This window comes from Coturnix japonica, chromosome 1, assembly GCF_001577835.2.
Source record: "Coturnix japonica isolate 7356 chromosome 1, Coturnix japonica 2.1, whole genome shotgun sequence".
Taxonomy (NCBI): domain Eukaryota; kingdom Metazoa; phylum Chordata; class Aves; order Galliformes; family Phasianidae; genus Coturnix; species Coturnix japonica.
The window spans coordinates 172169892-172184992 of record NC_029516.1 but is presented as its reverse complement, the minus strand read 5'-3'; the positions used below and the strand labels follow the sequence as shown (position 1 = coordinate 172184992).

Here is a 15101-nt window from a genome sequence, read left to right as displayed (position 1 = left end):
AAGCCTCCTTTCCAAGGCATCCCAGTATTTCCACTCTGGCTGAAGCACCCAGCCCTGCCTCCCATTGCTCTGCTCCCTCCCATGCTCCCCACAGCCATCAGGCATAGCGGAGCCCATCCTGCAAGCCCTGCAGCAATGAAAAATGTACTAACGTGGCCTACAATCAGTATCTTAAAACAAAGTATTAAAATGGTACACCATAAGGTGATGGAAAAGTCTGCCAAATAAACAGCAATGCCAGATTTTTAAGTCATGTTTTCTAAAGTAATTCCCAGAGGGAAAATTCCTCTTGTGATGTTTTGCCTGTCCATGCACAGACAGAGGGTCACCTTGTTGTTTCACTTGTCATGAACCTTGTTGTTCATGACAAGTGAAAAAAAAACCCACAGATCTGACCTGGTTCTGTTCTCCTGCAGCAGACCCAGGCTTGGTAATGTGCAGTTGACAATGTGCAAAGGCATGAAGGTAACTTTGACGAAGAGAAAAAATAACAGGAGGAGAGGAGCAAAGAGTTAATCAAGGAAATTCTTACCTCTACCACAGTCAGGGCCCAGAAAGCCAAGGAAGCAATGGCAAGTCCCAGATATGCAGTCTCCATTCCCATAGCAATTACTAGGACAATTATCCACTGATTCTGGAAAGAAACAAAAGTTAGATTAGGCAAGAAAACACTACTGAGTTTGGGAGGGTTCTGGATGGCAGAACAGCTGAAACCTCTAAACAACCATTGCAGCTAGGAATAGAAGCATCAGCCTTGAGCTCCTGTAATGGGAGCTCATCCATTCATAGCAACAGGTGGATCAACATCTCACATCAGTGCATAGGGACTGCAAACTCTATGGCCAAAACCACAGCCACTCAGCACCCTCTGAGGTTTTTCCTCGCTCAGGACCTGAGAACTCTTCACCCTGTTTATTTTACTGACCATTCTCCCTTGCTGAATGTGCCAGAGAGAAACAATAAACACAGATCTGGCAGAACATGCATTTTTGGTCTGATATTGTTGAGTGGAAAAAGTGAAATGGGGCATTTCTTTGCACCCAACACAGATGATTTATGATAGATGTATTCCCCTATGAAGTTCACTGGTGGCAGCCACTTGGTTCATCCTGTCCGCTTGCATTTGATGGATTATTTCTACAGTATTATACAAACAGACTGAAGAGCTGGGGCTAACATTCTATCTCAGTGGAACGTGAATGGGACTGCTCCAGTCTTTCTTCTGTTTCTAGTTAGCATCTTAAATCTCCTGACTTTGGAAAAACAGGGGCTATTCATCTTCCATGGAAAGTTAACAGGTAAGCAAAACGATATCCAGCACTTTTATCTTATTGTGAGGACAGTTTGGAATATTTGGGCTAAAACTTATCTTCCTTTAATAAAAAAAAAAAAGCAAAGGAAGGCGTCTTTTGGTAAACACCACTTTTCAAAAAGGATGAAAATCGTTTTCTCCACTAAACTGTAAGCAAGCAGCGATTAAATGCGACAGGGCCTTGGGAAGGTGATGGAACACTGTAGTTCATTCCACGCTATTATTTTATGTTCTCCCTTGTGGGGGGGGGGGATGCATATCCGATTAAAACTGGATTCAGTTATACAGGAGGGACAGCAGCGGTGCATCTATCATGGAGCAGGGTGGAAATCTTGGCTATGTGAGTGATGACTGCAGTTTCCTCACGCACTTCATGAGTGCTTTGTGGTAGCAAAGATATTTGTGAACTTCCTTTGGGTGTAAGTGAAAAGAAACAGCTGCAATAGAGATGTGCAGATTAGCTTCTAATTGGGAATGAAAGGAAGGCTGTTTCTGAATGGGCGTTCTCTGAACAACACAGGTTTCTCAGGGACATTTTAAAGGACATACTATAATTTAATCATTCAAAAAAGGGAACAGCAGGCTTAAATAATGAAAACTGTTCCAAGCATTTATGCTTTAAGTCTTGGCAGAAAACTCTGCACAAGCAGACACCTCCATGCAGACAGGCAGGCACAAGAAAGCGCCACCAGTTTTCTAGCACTTTGGCTAAGCTCATATTTGCTGTACAGTGTACAGATACACAATCCCAGCATGTTGGCTACAAGATCTGCCGCCTTTATCCCAATCGCAGAGCAGCTGCTGTATTTCCTACAGTAAACAAGTAATAGCAGCTCCAAACTTGAGCGTATTTACAGATAGTCAATTGTACCATCTCTCACTTAACAGCAGGTAGAGACACAAATTAAAAGATAACATAAGCCTGTAGTTATATGATCTTCAGGACTTTGTGATGCTTTAATTTTGCTGCTGAAAACTAAAAGTGATTTTGCTTCAGGTCTTTTTTCTCTTGAAAGCCTTTTTGCCCATTTCTCAAGAAGTGTATCTAGAAATGTAGAAAGCAAAATTACTTAATGATGCACACACACGCTTTCACAAATAGGGATCTTATAGACTGTGAGAGCTGCAGAGCAACATAATGAGATGGGCAAGCAGATTTAACAGCTGTAGCAAAAAAAAAAGCTGATCCTTTTCTCCTTTTCTCCCAAAATGTGAATTGTTTTTCCTGCCTGAAAAATGGGAGCAGGAGCAGGACTATGTTATTCTGCATTTGTGCAGTACTTGGCTGGGGAAACTTCACCATCACGCTGTCACTCTGGGCTGGGGTCTGCAAGCTGTAGGAACACTGGGGTGAGGTTACATGTGTCTGACCTCTGAAGTCAGTGTGGATACCTGCGTCAGTGTTTGATGCAGGGCAGACACCCTGTGTCATGACAACACCTATGGCATATTGAAAACTCCAGTTTGTTTTCAAGCTCTTGCATTAAAGGATTAAATCAAGACCTTAAAAAGAAGCGAAATATCTACAAAACTTTCTTGGCGTATGTATGTAAAATAATAGTATTTATGCAAAATAACATTAAAACCCCCCACAAATTAAAGAAACATCTGAAAAGTAAAGTGGCATCTAGTACAGCAGCTGTTCCATTGGCTAAAGGGTAATCTTTGTCACTGGAAATAATACTTTCCATTGTATTGCATTTCCATTGTGGTTCAGTTAATGTACTTGTACTTTTGATGCCTACATGACTGGAAAGACTCAGGATATCATGCATATGTCTACTATAGGGTAAATCCAACAAATCGTTCAACAGATTATCTATGTATAACGGGATCTAAAAGCTCTGAATTACCAAAGGAATGCAGTTTATTTAGCTAACTGTATTTTCCTGACTCTTAAAGTGAATCCATTCAATGAACTTCACTCTGTTTGTGCTCCTTTCCTCCCCTGACAAGTATGCCCTAATTGCATCATGCCACGTTGCAGCCTAACCAAAAGGAATAAAGACAGGTGAAAGAAACCCACTGTAACTTCTTCACTGAAGCACCCTGGTAACTTTAAATCATGCTTTGACAACCCTTCACTATTAATCATAGAATCGTAAAGGTTGGAAATAACCACTAAGATCATCAAGTCCAACTGTCAAATCATCACGATATGACAGTGAGGCTCTTTAAAACCCTTTATTCTACCTCTCTACTGTCTCTGATTATTTTGGTAGCATTTCCAGTAAGCTCTAATTTTGTGTACACCCACTTTGCCCCAGAATAACCTGACTGATAGGGACAAAATGAACTGAAGAGGAAAAGAAATTCTCCCCATCCTGTTGCTGGAGCACTTCCTTAGCTGCTAAGAATACTAACTTGCCTGGTGTGACTCAGGGCAATTAAGGTCTTTGTAAACTCCCAAAAGTTCTTCACTGTTGAGAAGAAACCCAAAAAAATGATGAAGATACATGCAGTGTATTCTTGTACCAAAGCTGCTACAGCACCTTAAAAGGTACTGTCAGAAAGGAAGCATTAAATGAACCTGCCTTTTTCTCACTAACTGCAGAACTAATGAGAACAAAACGGCTTGTGAGCAACAAGTCTGCAAAATTCTGAGCATGCTTCTATTTATATTCTTAGATAAGATCATGACTTGGAATTTCTTTTCACTTTGAGCACTGCAGGCATTAGTAAATCATGGTCACCAGAGATCTGATAAAAACCTCTGTCTTCAGCCCAAGGCTGAATTTAGTCTTAGATGGAAAGCTGCCTTGCTTTTCTGGCCCTTCTGATATGTACACACATATACACTCATGCACATACACCGTTCCAATCCCTTACATTCAAATTAAATGGAATGTTATGGGAGATTTAGAACTGAGAACTCAGCTGGGGGAACCCTAGAAAGCATGAAGAGGCAAATGGACAAAGTTAGGTATTTTGTGCAGATGCAAGGACTTAGCTAAGATATCATTTAATGGAGCATAGAAGATAGATGGGATAGAATTTAAATTCCAGGCAGTCCCTAAGCTACAGGCACAAAGCTACTATCTGGAAGAATGTCTTTTAAGAACAAGCACAGTCAATGTAGCTATCAATGAATACCAGTGAAAAAACACTGGTCAAAAATGAAGCCCAGTAAAGGCCAACCTCTAGTTTCTATTCTATATCTTATTCTGTACGCTGTTACAAGTAATAATATTGATATTTCCCAATCCACACAAAACTCCATGTGGCATTTTATGAATGGCACCATGGGAATTGCTTCAGAGAGTCATGACAATTATTTGTTTTGTTTTTAAGAGTTAAAGTTCACCGCGAGACCACGACAGTCCTTTCTCAGAGAAAGATATATGCTCTCTGTTTTCAGTCTGACTCCCACAGCTTTCTCTTGGCTTCCAAATCTCTGAAATAATCTGATTGTCACCAGCTGGGAAGGGCAAAGATTATAAATTGGAAGGTCAGACACGCATGATGCTTTCACATGATTGTGCTATAATGTCCTAATAGAAGTTTGAAAATGCAGCTTCCTTGCCATCTTCCAACAACAAACAGCAGGAGGAGCAAACCTCCTGGAAGCAAACAGCTCACGCTGGGGATAGATGAGCAAAACTCAAGGCGGTGTGGCTTCAGATGGAGACTGCAGAAGCTTGCGTATGGAAGTAATTGTCCTGCCAGCTTCTAAATCTAATTAGCAACTGAAAAAAACAAGTCATATCCTGAATAAATATTGTAAACATGCAGATCTCTGCTGAGAGAAGGATTGAGTGACATAATGAGACATGCTACTTGCAGACCCACACTGTCTCATTCTGGAGAACAGTCTTGTCTGAGGTACACAATTATTCCTTACCCCTGTTCATCCTACCTCAGTCGAGAGAAGTAAGATGTACAAAGGTGTTGCCAGGTTAATAGAGATGAGAGATGGAAGAAGTGACAGCAGGCAGGGAGGGCACTGTCCTCCTCTGCTCTGCCCTTGTGAGGCCCCATTTGGGGTAATACATCCTGGCCCGGGGCTCCAGGATGTTATGTAGAAATTCTTTACTCAGAGGGCAGCGAGTCCCTGGCACTGCTGCCCAGAAAGCTGTGGGTGCCCCATCCCTGGGGATGCCCAAGGCCAAGCTGGATGGGGCTCTGCAGTCTGGTGGGGGCAGCCAGCCCATGGCACGGGGTGGAACTGGATCAGCTTTAAATTCCCTTCCAACGTAAGTCACTCTGTGAGTCCATGATTCAATGGTTTGGTACGTGTGAAACACATTTCTCCATGTGAAAAACCCTTCTGAAGTACTCTTTAAGGAGGTTTAATAATGAAAGAGGACACCAGATCATTGTCTGGAGCAAACCAGCATGCACCACACTGTCTTACAACTGCTGACGATTCTTTGGGATATTTGCTGCTTTCTCTGGGGGTATTTTTTTGGGATGAGTAATCTCACAGCTGGTAGATCTTAAGGTAAATTTGGCTGAAATATTTACCTTATTGCCTGCTTTCCCAGTGCAATCCCCACTTTCCCTGTGAGAAGCTATAAACTGGCATGATGCTGCCCATACCCACAATTAGATTTCACATTATACTATCTGTCACTGAACGATATCAATGAGCTCAGTAGGAAATTGCTAATTGTTACCATTCCCATGTTTTCAGGCTGGTAATAGCAGACAAATGCACCACGTGCTTGATATCACAAACTCGTGGCAGCGGCAGAGCTCCCAGGATAATGGTCTGGCTTACCATTACCTACATGGATTAATGGGATCCATGTGAAATACAATAAACATATTAAAAAGACAGACAAATGGTTGGCCTCCTGATGGACTTCTTTTTTAGACACTTGCCCATGCTTGCCAGTCAGTGGCACAGGCACATTAATAGATACCCATCTTATTTATTTACTATGCAAGACCAAACTTAATAGCTTGTTTCTGTATCTTTGGGCCAGAGGCCAAGGCAGATGTTTGCCTGACACCAAATCCTATTAGAGGCTGCAGTAACACAATTGTGTGTTAAAGCTAAATATTTTATAGCCTACATTTGCCACCAAGCATCATCATTCCCTAGGCATTTAGAGGCAAGTATCTATTGGCAAAGAAAAAATAGTTATCTGGCTGGCAATTGAAGACAGTAGCTTTCCAGGGAGTTAATAAGCACCAGGATGGCTTTCTAAGAACTGATTAAATAACCATTCAGTGTGGTGTGGTTGTATGAATTCAAACATAACCACTTCCTTTGATAGCCTCAAGGAGCTGATCTGGGACTGGCACCATTTAGCAGCAAAAACATGGAGGAAAAGCACAACAGTAAAGAAATTGGACTTCAATGAATTGGTGTTAATAGCAGTCTCTGGAACAGAGGTTCAAAGAATAAGAAACTTGTTTTGCTGATGAGAATGCAAAATATGAAAAGTGAGATGAGAATAAAAGAGAAGGGTTGTTTGTTTTTTTTAATTTATGTATTATTTATGCTGTTTGGCCCCTTCATTGAGTAGTCTAATCCCCCTCTGCACGAGTAATGGCCCCAAAACGTTTTGTTTTGTGCTAGTGACAAAATAAATGAAGCCTGCAGGAAGTTGCTGTATCTACAAAATAAAAGCCTTTCCTTATAACCTTCCATCCTTATGTGGATGCACTGATTTTATAAAAGTAAGTAGATAAAAAATAATTTGAAATAAAATTACTTCTGAGCAAATATTTAGAGAATTGTTGACCATATCAAATAAATATATACAGGAAGAAACAGTTCCACGGGCCTATTCTTTGACTTGCCATGTTCCCCCAGCTAAGGAAGATGCGTTGCAATGCAGGTGGAGCAGGGCAGCAGGTAATTAGACCCTTCGGCTCCTATCTAACCTTGAAATCCCCTGTGTGAGCCTCAGCAGTGCAAAGGGGCCATGAGGAGAGCACAGAATCCCTCTCACACTGCAATGAATTACATCTCATGGGAGGGCGAAGGACTCTGCATCACTTCACCTTACCCTGTGCTGCTGCACCAGCTCAGATTTAGCAAGCCACACTCTATATTGCTCAAGACCCAGCGCTTGTCCAGGATAAAGCTGTCACCTGCAAGCTCACTGCAATAACGTCTCTCCTTCACAAAAATGCCCCCTGTCACTGCCCTGACTGTATTAGCAGTAATTTGAATAGGAACTCAGGCAGTATAACACGAAAGGCAAAGAAGATTCTGAAGCTCTGTGAACGCAAGCTAGCATTTAATTTACTTCCCAGTTGCAGAGCTTGCAGCCTTGTTTATTTTTCAAAGAAATGATGCTACTCAATTGGATTTCACTGCAGGGTAGGTAGGATTGTAAGCCCAGAGAACTGTCACCTGCTCTTGTAATCGTGATAACAATGCCAAGAGAGACGTGGAGGTGAGAGGGGATAAAACACGCTTCAGGTATCTGAAATATCAGGCTTGACATTTTGAGCCAAATAAAAAAAAATAATAATAAAGAAGAAAAAAAATAAGGCTCTGAAAACAAAGGAAATGTGAAAATGCTGGGTCCGGCGTGCTCTTGCTTCACCTCTTCCTTTCCAAACAGAAACGTGCAAGGACCGATTCCTTCTTATGGCACATCCTCACCTGCTGAGATTTCGATTTTTTCACTTCATTTGTGTTTTATAGGGCTTTTATATTTCTAGCTCAAGTAATCCACACCTGGCAGCCAGGGATGTGATAGTCTTGACAGCATCATGGAAACTCACTCATTAATTTTGAGTGCTCTTTCACAGTTTCCTCTTCTGTAGGGCACCCAGTGCGATGCTGATACTGCTAATGCCACTTGATGTTGTGCCAGATTTTGACTATTTTTGCTTTTCCTGAAGGCTGGGAGGTCTGTTTTAATTAAAGATCCATGCAGATAACCCTGTTTTGCTCTAATATCCCAATGGAACTCTAACCTTCACATGGATGTATCAGGATGCTAAATGAGGCAAAGGGCAACAGGCAGGTAGTCTTTTTACTCAGCTCCTTAAGTCAATCCAGGCTCTGGAAAGTCAGAGTGAAGCACAATAATCACAGTATTCAATAGCACGTTATTCTCCCCCTATCACTTAAAAAATAAAAAGCCATTTCCAACAGCAGGTACCATACATCTCCATCAGAAGAGAGTGTAAACCTCACCAGCAGTGCCTCTAGAGTCCGGATTGTTTTAAAAGGTGATGGTGAAGCACTAAAAGTTTGGCATTCAGCATCGCTTTGAATCGTTTACTGAAACCATCAAGATCTGCTGACTCTGCCAAATTTGACAGTACATCATGTGAGCACAGCTTCCCTTGAGATGTCTGCACTTCTGTTTCTATGGCCTGGCTTGAGACATCCATCCAGATACTCCAATGGCCCCGCCACAATAACATCAGTCCTTCTCACACTATTTCAGGCACATCCAACTCCAAACCCAGCTGCACGTAGATTATTTTTGAACTTCTGTTCTGCAGAAAGTGGGACCGAGTGGGAATTGTGTGGGGAGTAAATAATGAGCAGAAAAAGCCTGCTTGCTTCAGAAGCCTATACCACATTTGGTCTGAATTTGGTTTCCCCTTGGAGAGAGAACTTTATCTCACTGGTTCATTCCTTTCTCTTACGGCTTCCTTTTTAAGAAATCTTTCCAGTGCAGAATGCCTTACAATATAAAGCTATCAGATGGTTGAAATCACAAGGTGTAATGGGATTTCAAAAGCACTTGGCCATTGCTCTATGTATACTACCATTTAAGTTAATGGTAAAATCTCCTTCACTGGGATCAGAATAAAGGCACCTTTTAAAAGAGCCTGCTAATGTATTTCTGCAGTTCATAGCGATACACAGAGAACACTGTTTTCTTCCCTGAGTATGTGAGCAATGCTAAAAGCACGAAAGGAGCAATGAAATAAAGTTCTCACAGAATTGCCTACTGACTATACCAAGAATAAAAAAAACAACCCTTTCTCTTTAATCACCTAAAATGTGTCACAGGTTAGAAATCAGTTGGTGGAAAATGCCAATGGATGATTTTAAGAGAAACTAGCCCTTGGACTGAAGCTGTCATCTTCCACTTTCTAAGATGCACCTTAAAAGAATGGTAACTTCAGTGCCTACTACATACGACAAGGCTGTGGAAATCCAAAAAGAACCGTATGAAAGCTCCTTTCCTTCCCTGCTTTTCTTCTTTGCAGCTGGAATATTTTTAAACCTGAATTTCGCTCCAGTAAGTGAAACTCTCATATCCCCAATTTGCCCAAGGGAATGCAAAAAAAAAAAAATATTTTATTTTTGGTCCTTCCTACCCTCATAAATTGTTACAAATGAATACAGGAAACAACAATTATTCAGCCTTCAGGGTTCAACTTCTGGAGCTGCACTAGCAAGCTGGAAGTTACTTTGCATTCAGTACATTAGAATTTCTGCTATTGCAGCTTGGGGCAAGGCTAAAGCTGGCCTTGAGTTTAATTTTAAACGATGTTGTATGTTGGTGTACTGTAGGGAAAAGAATGCAAACCAGTCTTGCATACACACAAAAAGGACCTCAGATGTGAAAACATTTGGTCAAAACAAATGCCCCAAAACCATGGCAATATTATCATTTTGAGTGCGCCGAAGACTAAGTTTCATTTCATATGAAGTCTTTAGCAAATGCATCCATCCTGAAAAACAGGGGTGCACTGTGTGGAATGGCTGACATGAGAGGTTCAAGCATGCTGTAGACAGGTGCTATGAGCACAACTTCAAGTGTGACACCCAGTGTTACAGAAGGGCTTGAGTGTCTTTTGGGCCTTTTGTCAGATCAGCCCCTTAACAAAGAATCATAGAATCATTAAGGTTGGAGAAGACCACTAAGATCATCCAGTCCAACCATCAACCCACCCCACCATGCCCACTGACTATGTCCCTCAGTGCCACATCTCCACAGCTCTTGAACATCTCCCAGGGACAGCGACTCCACCACCTCCTGTGCAGCCTGTTCCACTGTATCACCACTCTTTCTGAGAAGAAATTTGTCCTAACATTCAACCTGAACCTCCTCCAACACAATTTAAAGTCATTATCTCTCATCCTTTCACTGTTACCTGGGAGAGAGGCCAAGCCCCACTTCATCAAAACCTCCTTTCAGAAAGCTATAGAAAGTGATAAGGTCTCCTCTGGGCCTCTTTATCTCCAGACTGAATAATCCCAGTTCCCTCAGCCATTCCCTATGAGACCTGTGCTCCAGACCCCTCACAGCTCCTTTGCACTTACTCTTGTTGAAGCTCATCCCATAGACCTCAGGCCAGCAACTCAGCCTGTGAAGGTCCCTCTGCAGAGCCCTCCTACCCTCAAATGGGTCAACAGTTACTCCCAGCTTGGTGTCATCTACATATTCCCTGAGGGTACACTCAATCCCCATGTCCAGATCATGAATAAAGAGAATAAACAGGGTCAGTCCCAATCCTGACCCCACAGAGATGCCCTTCCATTACAAGTTTGCGCTCAGGTAAATGCCAAAGAGAAAGCAGAATGCACAGCTCTGTTCCAGCCTGTAGCGACTTGCTGCACAAACCTGGTCAAGGCATATTCCCTTGCAGAGCCCCCAGCCAGCCTCTGAGCCAGAAATCAGTTTAACCTAATTTATTTAACTCTCTTTCTGAGACTGTTGTAGCACTTAGATAAAGAAAGCAGCCACACATCTAATACACAGAGCAGCTGTTATCATTTTAAAAGTCAACATATGCCAGGAGTTACTGCACAGACCATGTCCGCATCCCCCCTGGCCTCCGTGTGAAAAGGGAGATTGGTGGCTCCTGAGGTGCTGAGGTTGTTGGCTGCTGTTCTCTCATGTGGTCAATTAAATGTGTGCACGTAAATACAGTTAAATACAGCCTTTGGAAAACGAAGTCTTAAAATAGCCTGTTGGAGCACAGAAAGGGTTCTCGCTTTGTTTGCCAAAAGTGGACGTGTAACTCCCACAACTTATTACTGTGCTTTAGCAGGGGAGCGTTCATGGAAAGAAAAGCCTGCACAGAGCTGCCCCAGCAGCTCAGGAATATAAGGCAGGGATAAAACAAGCTCTGCTTGCGTTAGCATGCAGTGTGGGGTGCATGGAAAGAGCTATATACAAAAGTGCAAAAACAAAACCCATATACACTGCTTTGCATGTTTCTCCAGAAACCCTCTGGTACCTCTGTATGCTGTGTTGTTAAGGCAGAATTCTGCTGATCTGAAAAAAGGAATGAAAAAAAGGGACAGAAATAACAGAAAGAAAGGAAAAGGCTTTAACTTCAGTATTAAGTAAACCATTCCCTGACCCTAAAACTGAAGTAATTACCCCAATCAATAAACCTTTTGTACAAGCTCTGTTGGATCAAGAGAACTTGCTGCCTGGAAACAGCACCCTGCAAACAGCAAGTGCAAAGCTACCACCAGCCCATCTAAATACACACGTAGCAAAATCAAAATGACAGATCTACTTATGATTTGGGTTTTTTTCCCCCTATTAAATTGAAGCACAACCAAAGCCAGCTAAAACCTGATCACTGGAGATGTCCTGACACCTAACTTCTACTGAAGCGAATGCTTATTGGCACTCAAACAACTTTTCACAAACACGGTTTCATCTCCTCTGTACAACAATATAAATCATAGAATCATAGAGTCGCCAAGGTTGGAAAAGACCTCCAAGATCATCCAGTCCATCCACGTGTCTGCTTGTGTCTCCATTTTTTCCCATCCAAAATTATCACTTGTAGTCATTTAGCCCTATTGAAAGAGGAGCGTACCTATACAAACTAAGCCAGAACAAAACAACAAGCAAAAGCTGAAGTCTAATGTCAAATGAGTGACTCCATCCCTGCTTTAATTTAAACAACTTCACACACTACAAATTTATGCTGCTGGCTTTTTCTTGCAGGGCATCAATGAAGAAATATGCCATGCTAGGAAAGAGCAGTGGTGGAAGATTTCACAGCCAAGTATCTGACCTTTACAGGCTTCTTATTATTTAATTATCTTTGAGATGTGTCCCTAATTTCTCCTTTATTAGAGATGCCTACAGTCTTGAACAGCAGAATCCTGAAATAATAATTTTGCCTGCCATTAAGGCTTGGGAAGCAGGATAATTATGTAAGAATTGTTTTAGACACTTGCAGAGAGGAAAAGGTCACCACAAATAATATCTGGATTTGAAATGAATAGTCTGACTCTGCGTTCCCTATAAGTGCTGTGGCTCTTCTGTAGGGCAATAAAATCCAGTGCTGGGACACACTCCTGCTTTGGGCTCCTGTCACGGGTTACTTAGATTTACCTATGCCCGTGACAGGGGAAGCCACCCCACGCCCCCCCCCCGGGGCCTGGAAAGGAGGGGGAAAAGGGGAGTGGGATAAAACAGCGACAATCTAAGGAGGAAAAACTTATTTTACTAAATATGATATCGAAACAAGATAACACAATATAATATAATTAAGGCTAACAAAATCGAACGAAACAGAAGAGAGAGAGTCTCCGAAAACCGAGAGGCCTACTGTGAACTCTAGGCGACACGGCTGGAACGCTTCCCACTCTCCGAGAAGTTCGAGAGAAGAAGGAGGGCACTCCAGCCTGGAACGAGATTATATAGAGTCCTGGTCTCGTGACTTATTGTTACTCCTGTTGTTCTCTGGGATATGTAGTCTTTCTTCTGTGGACTGCACATTCAACAGAAGTATCCATACTTGACATGATGTTATGATGTGGAATACTGATAGCAAAATTACAAAATTACAAAACCATGACATTCCACCCCTTATTCTACATTATTACATCATGGTTAATATATACATATATACACATATATATACACATATGTAAAATTGTGATAGCTAAAATAGTAGAATTGCATGTAACAAACTAAATGTACAACTATAATAACTAAAATACACTACACATACAACATATATATATAATATATAATACATAAAATTATTACTGCAACTCCCCAGCATCAAATTCCCTGTGGCACACATTGAACATCCCCATCCTTCTGCATTACCCACCAAGTGCACCCAGGTCCCTGGGCAAAGACAGTTCCACGATAGGTTTGCCCTTTCCAGAAGCTAAGGACCCAAACAGCTTTTCCCAACATGTTCTTTTACATGTATAACAGGACCTATCTCCTTCTACAGTGTGTAGGGGGCTAGATTGACTAGGACCATCACGATTGACAGATCCTCTAGTATTGACCAGCAAGTGCTTCTGCCAGATTCTTCTCCCAGTGCTTAAATGTTCCACCACCCATTGCTTTCAACATAGTTTTCAACAACCCATATATCGTTCAATTTTACCAGAAGCTGGTGCATGTAGGGAATATGATAAAATCCACTCAATGCCATATCTTTGGCCCAAGTATTTATAAGAGAATTTTTGAAATGTGTCCCATTATCAGATTCAATTCTTTCTGGGTGCCAATGTCGCCACAGGACTTGTTTCTCAAACCTAATTGGTGTTTCGAGCAGTTGCATTGGGGTACTGCGTATGTTTCAAGCCACCCAGTGTTGCCTCTACCATAGTGAGTACATAACACTTACCACTGCGAGATCGTGGCAAGGTGATATAATCAACCTGCCACGCCTCTCCATATTATACTTTTGCCATCGCCCTTCCTCCAGAGAGGTTTCATCCTTCTGGGCTTGTTTATTATGGCACATGTTTCACAATCATGAATAACCTGCGCCAATAGCGTCCATGGTTAAGTCCACCCCTCGTCTCTGGCCCACTTATATGTTGCGTCTCTTCCTTGATGGCCTGAGGTCTCATGAGCCATCGAGCTAGAAATAATTCGCCCTTATTCTGCCAATCCAAAGTCGATTTGAGCCACCTCAATTCTAGCAGCTTATCTACCTGAATGGTTGTTTTGTTGTTCTTTCAGTAGGCCCGACTTTTGGCACATGTGCATCCACATGACGCACCTTTACAACCATATTCTTTTGTTCGGGAAGCAATGTCCTTCCATTAGTTCAGCAGCCCAAACAGATTTCCCCTTCCGTTGCCAGTTATTTTGTTCCCACCGCTGTAACCACCCCCAAAGGCATTTGCCACCATCCATGAGTCAGTATAAAGATTACAGCATTGGCCACCTCTCCGTTCAGCACCATCTAAGGCCAAGCTGGACAGCTTTTACCTCTGCAAAACTGACTTGATTCTCCCTACCTTCAGTTGGCCTCTGCAACCTGTCGTGTGGGCGTCCACACAGCAGCTTTCCATTGGCGATGCTTCCCTACAATGCGACATTGATCCGTCAGTGAATAGGGCATATTCTTTTCATTTTTCGGGTAATTCGTTGTATGGTGGGGGCCTCTTTAGCACGTGATACCTCTTCTGCTGGTGATGTTTCCAAACTTTTTATCTCAGGCCAGTCCATGATTAACCTCTAGGATTCCTGGACGACTTGAGGTTTCCCATTCGCGCTCGCTGTGTAATCAGCGTAATCCACTTGCTCCAGTGACATCAAGTAGCATGATGGTGGAGGAACCTGTCCTTTGAAACATCCAGTTCAGCAACTGGCAGTCGAGGTGCCAAAAAGGAGCTGTGTTTCAGTCCCGACTACTTCGGAAGCAGCCCCGAACCGCCCTCATACGGCGGCTAAGATCTCCTTCTCAGTTGGAGTGTAGCACCTTCAGACCCCTTATATGATCGACTCCAGAATCCCAGGGGCGCTCGGCTCGGCTCTCCTGAGGCTCTTTGCCACAAACTCCAAGTGGGGCCTTTCTCTCCAGCAGCAGTGTAGAGGATGTCTTTACATCCTGTCCAGTCCGTACTGGCCCCAGGCTACAGCACGGGCTATCTTTGTTTAATCTGTTCAAAAGCTGCTTGCTGCTCACT

The 15101-nt window shown here is 42.5% G+C and overlaps 1 protein-coding gene across 16 annotated transcripts in view; it reads right to left on the bottom strand.

Annotated features, from left to right (window-relative positions):
* Window positions 1-15101, bottom strand: part of TENM4 (teneurin transmembrane protein 4) — a 1512248-nt gene that overhangs the window by 146912 nt on the left and 1350235 nt on the right. For all 16 annotated transcript variants that reach the window (XM_032442260.1, XM_032442267.1, XM_032442273.1 and 13 more), the window contains one exon: window positions 533-634. In XM_032442260.1, the coding sequence (XP_032298151.1) occupies window positions 533-634 (102 nt within the window). The remainder of the gene's footprint in view (window positions 1-532; window positions 635-15101) is intronic.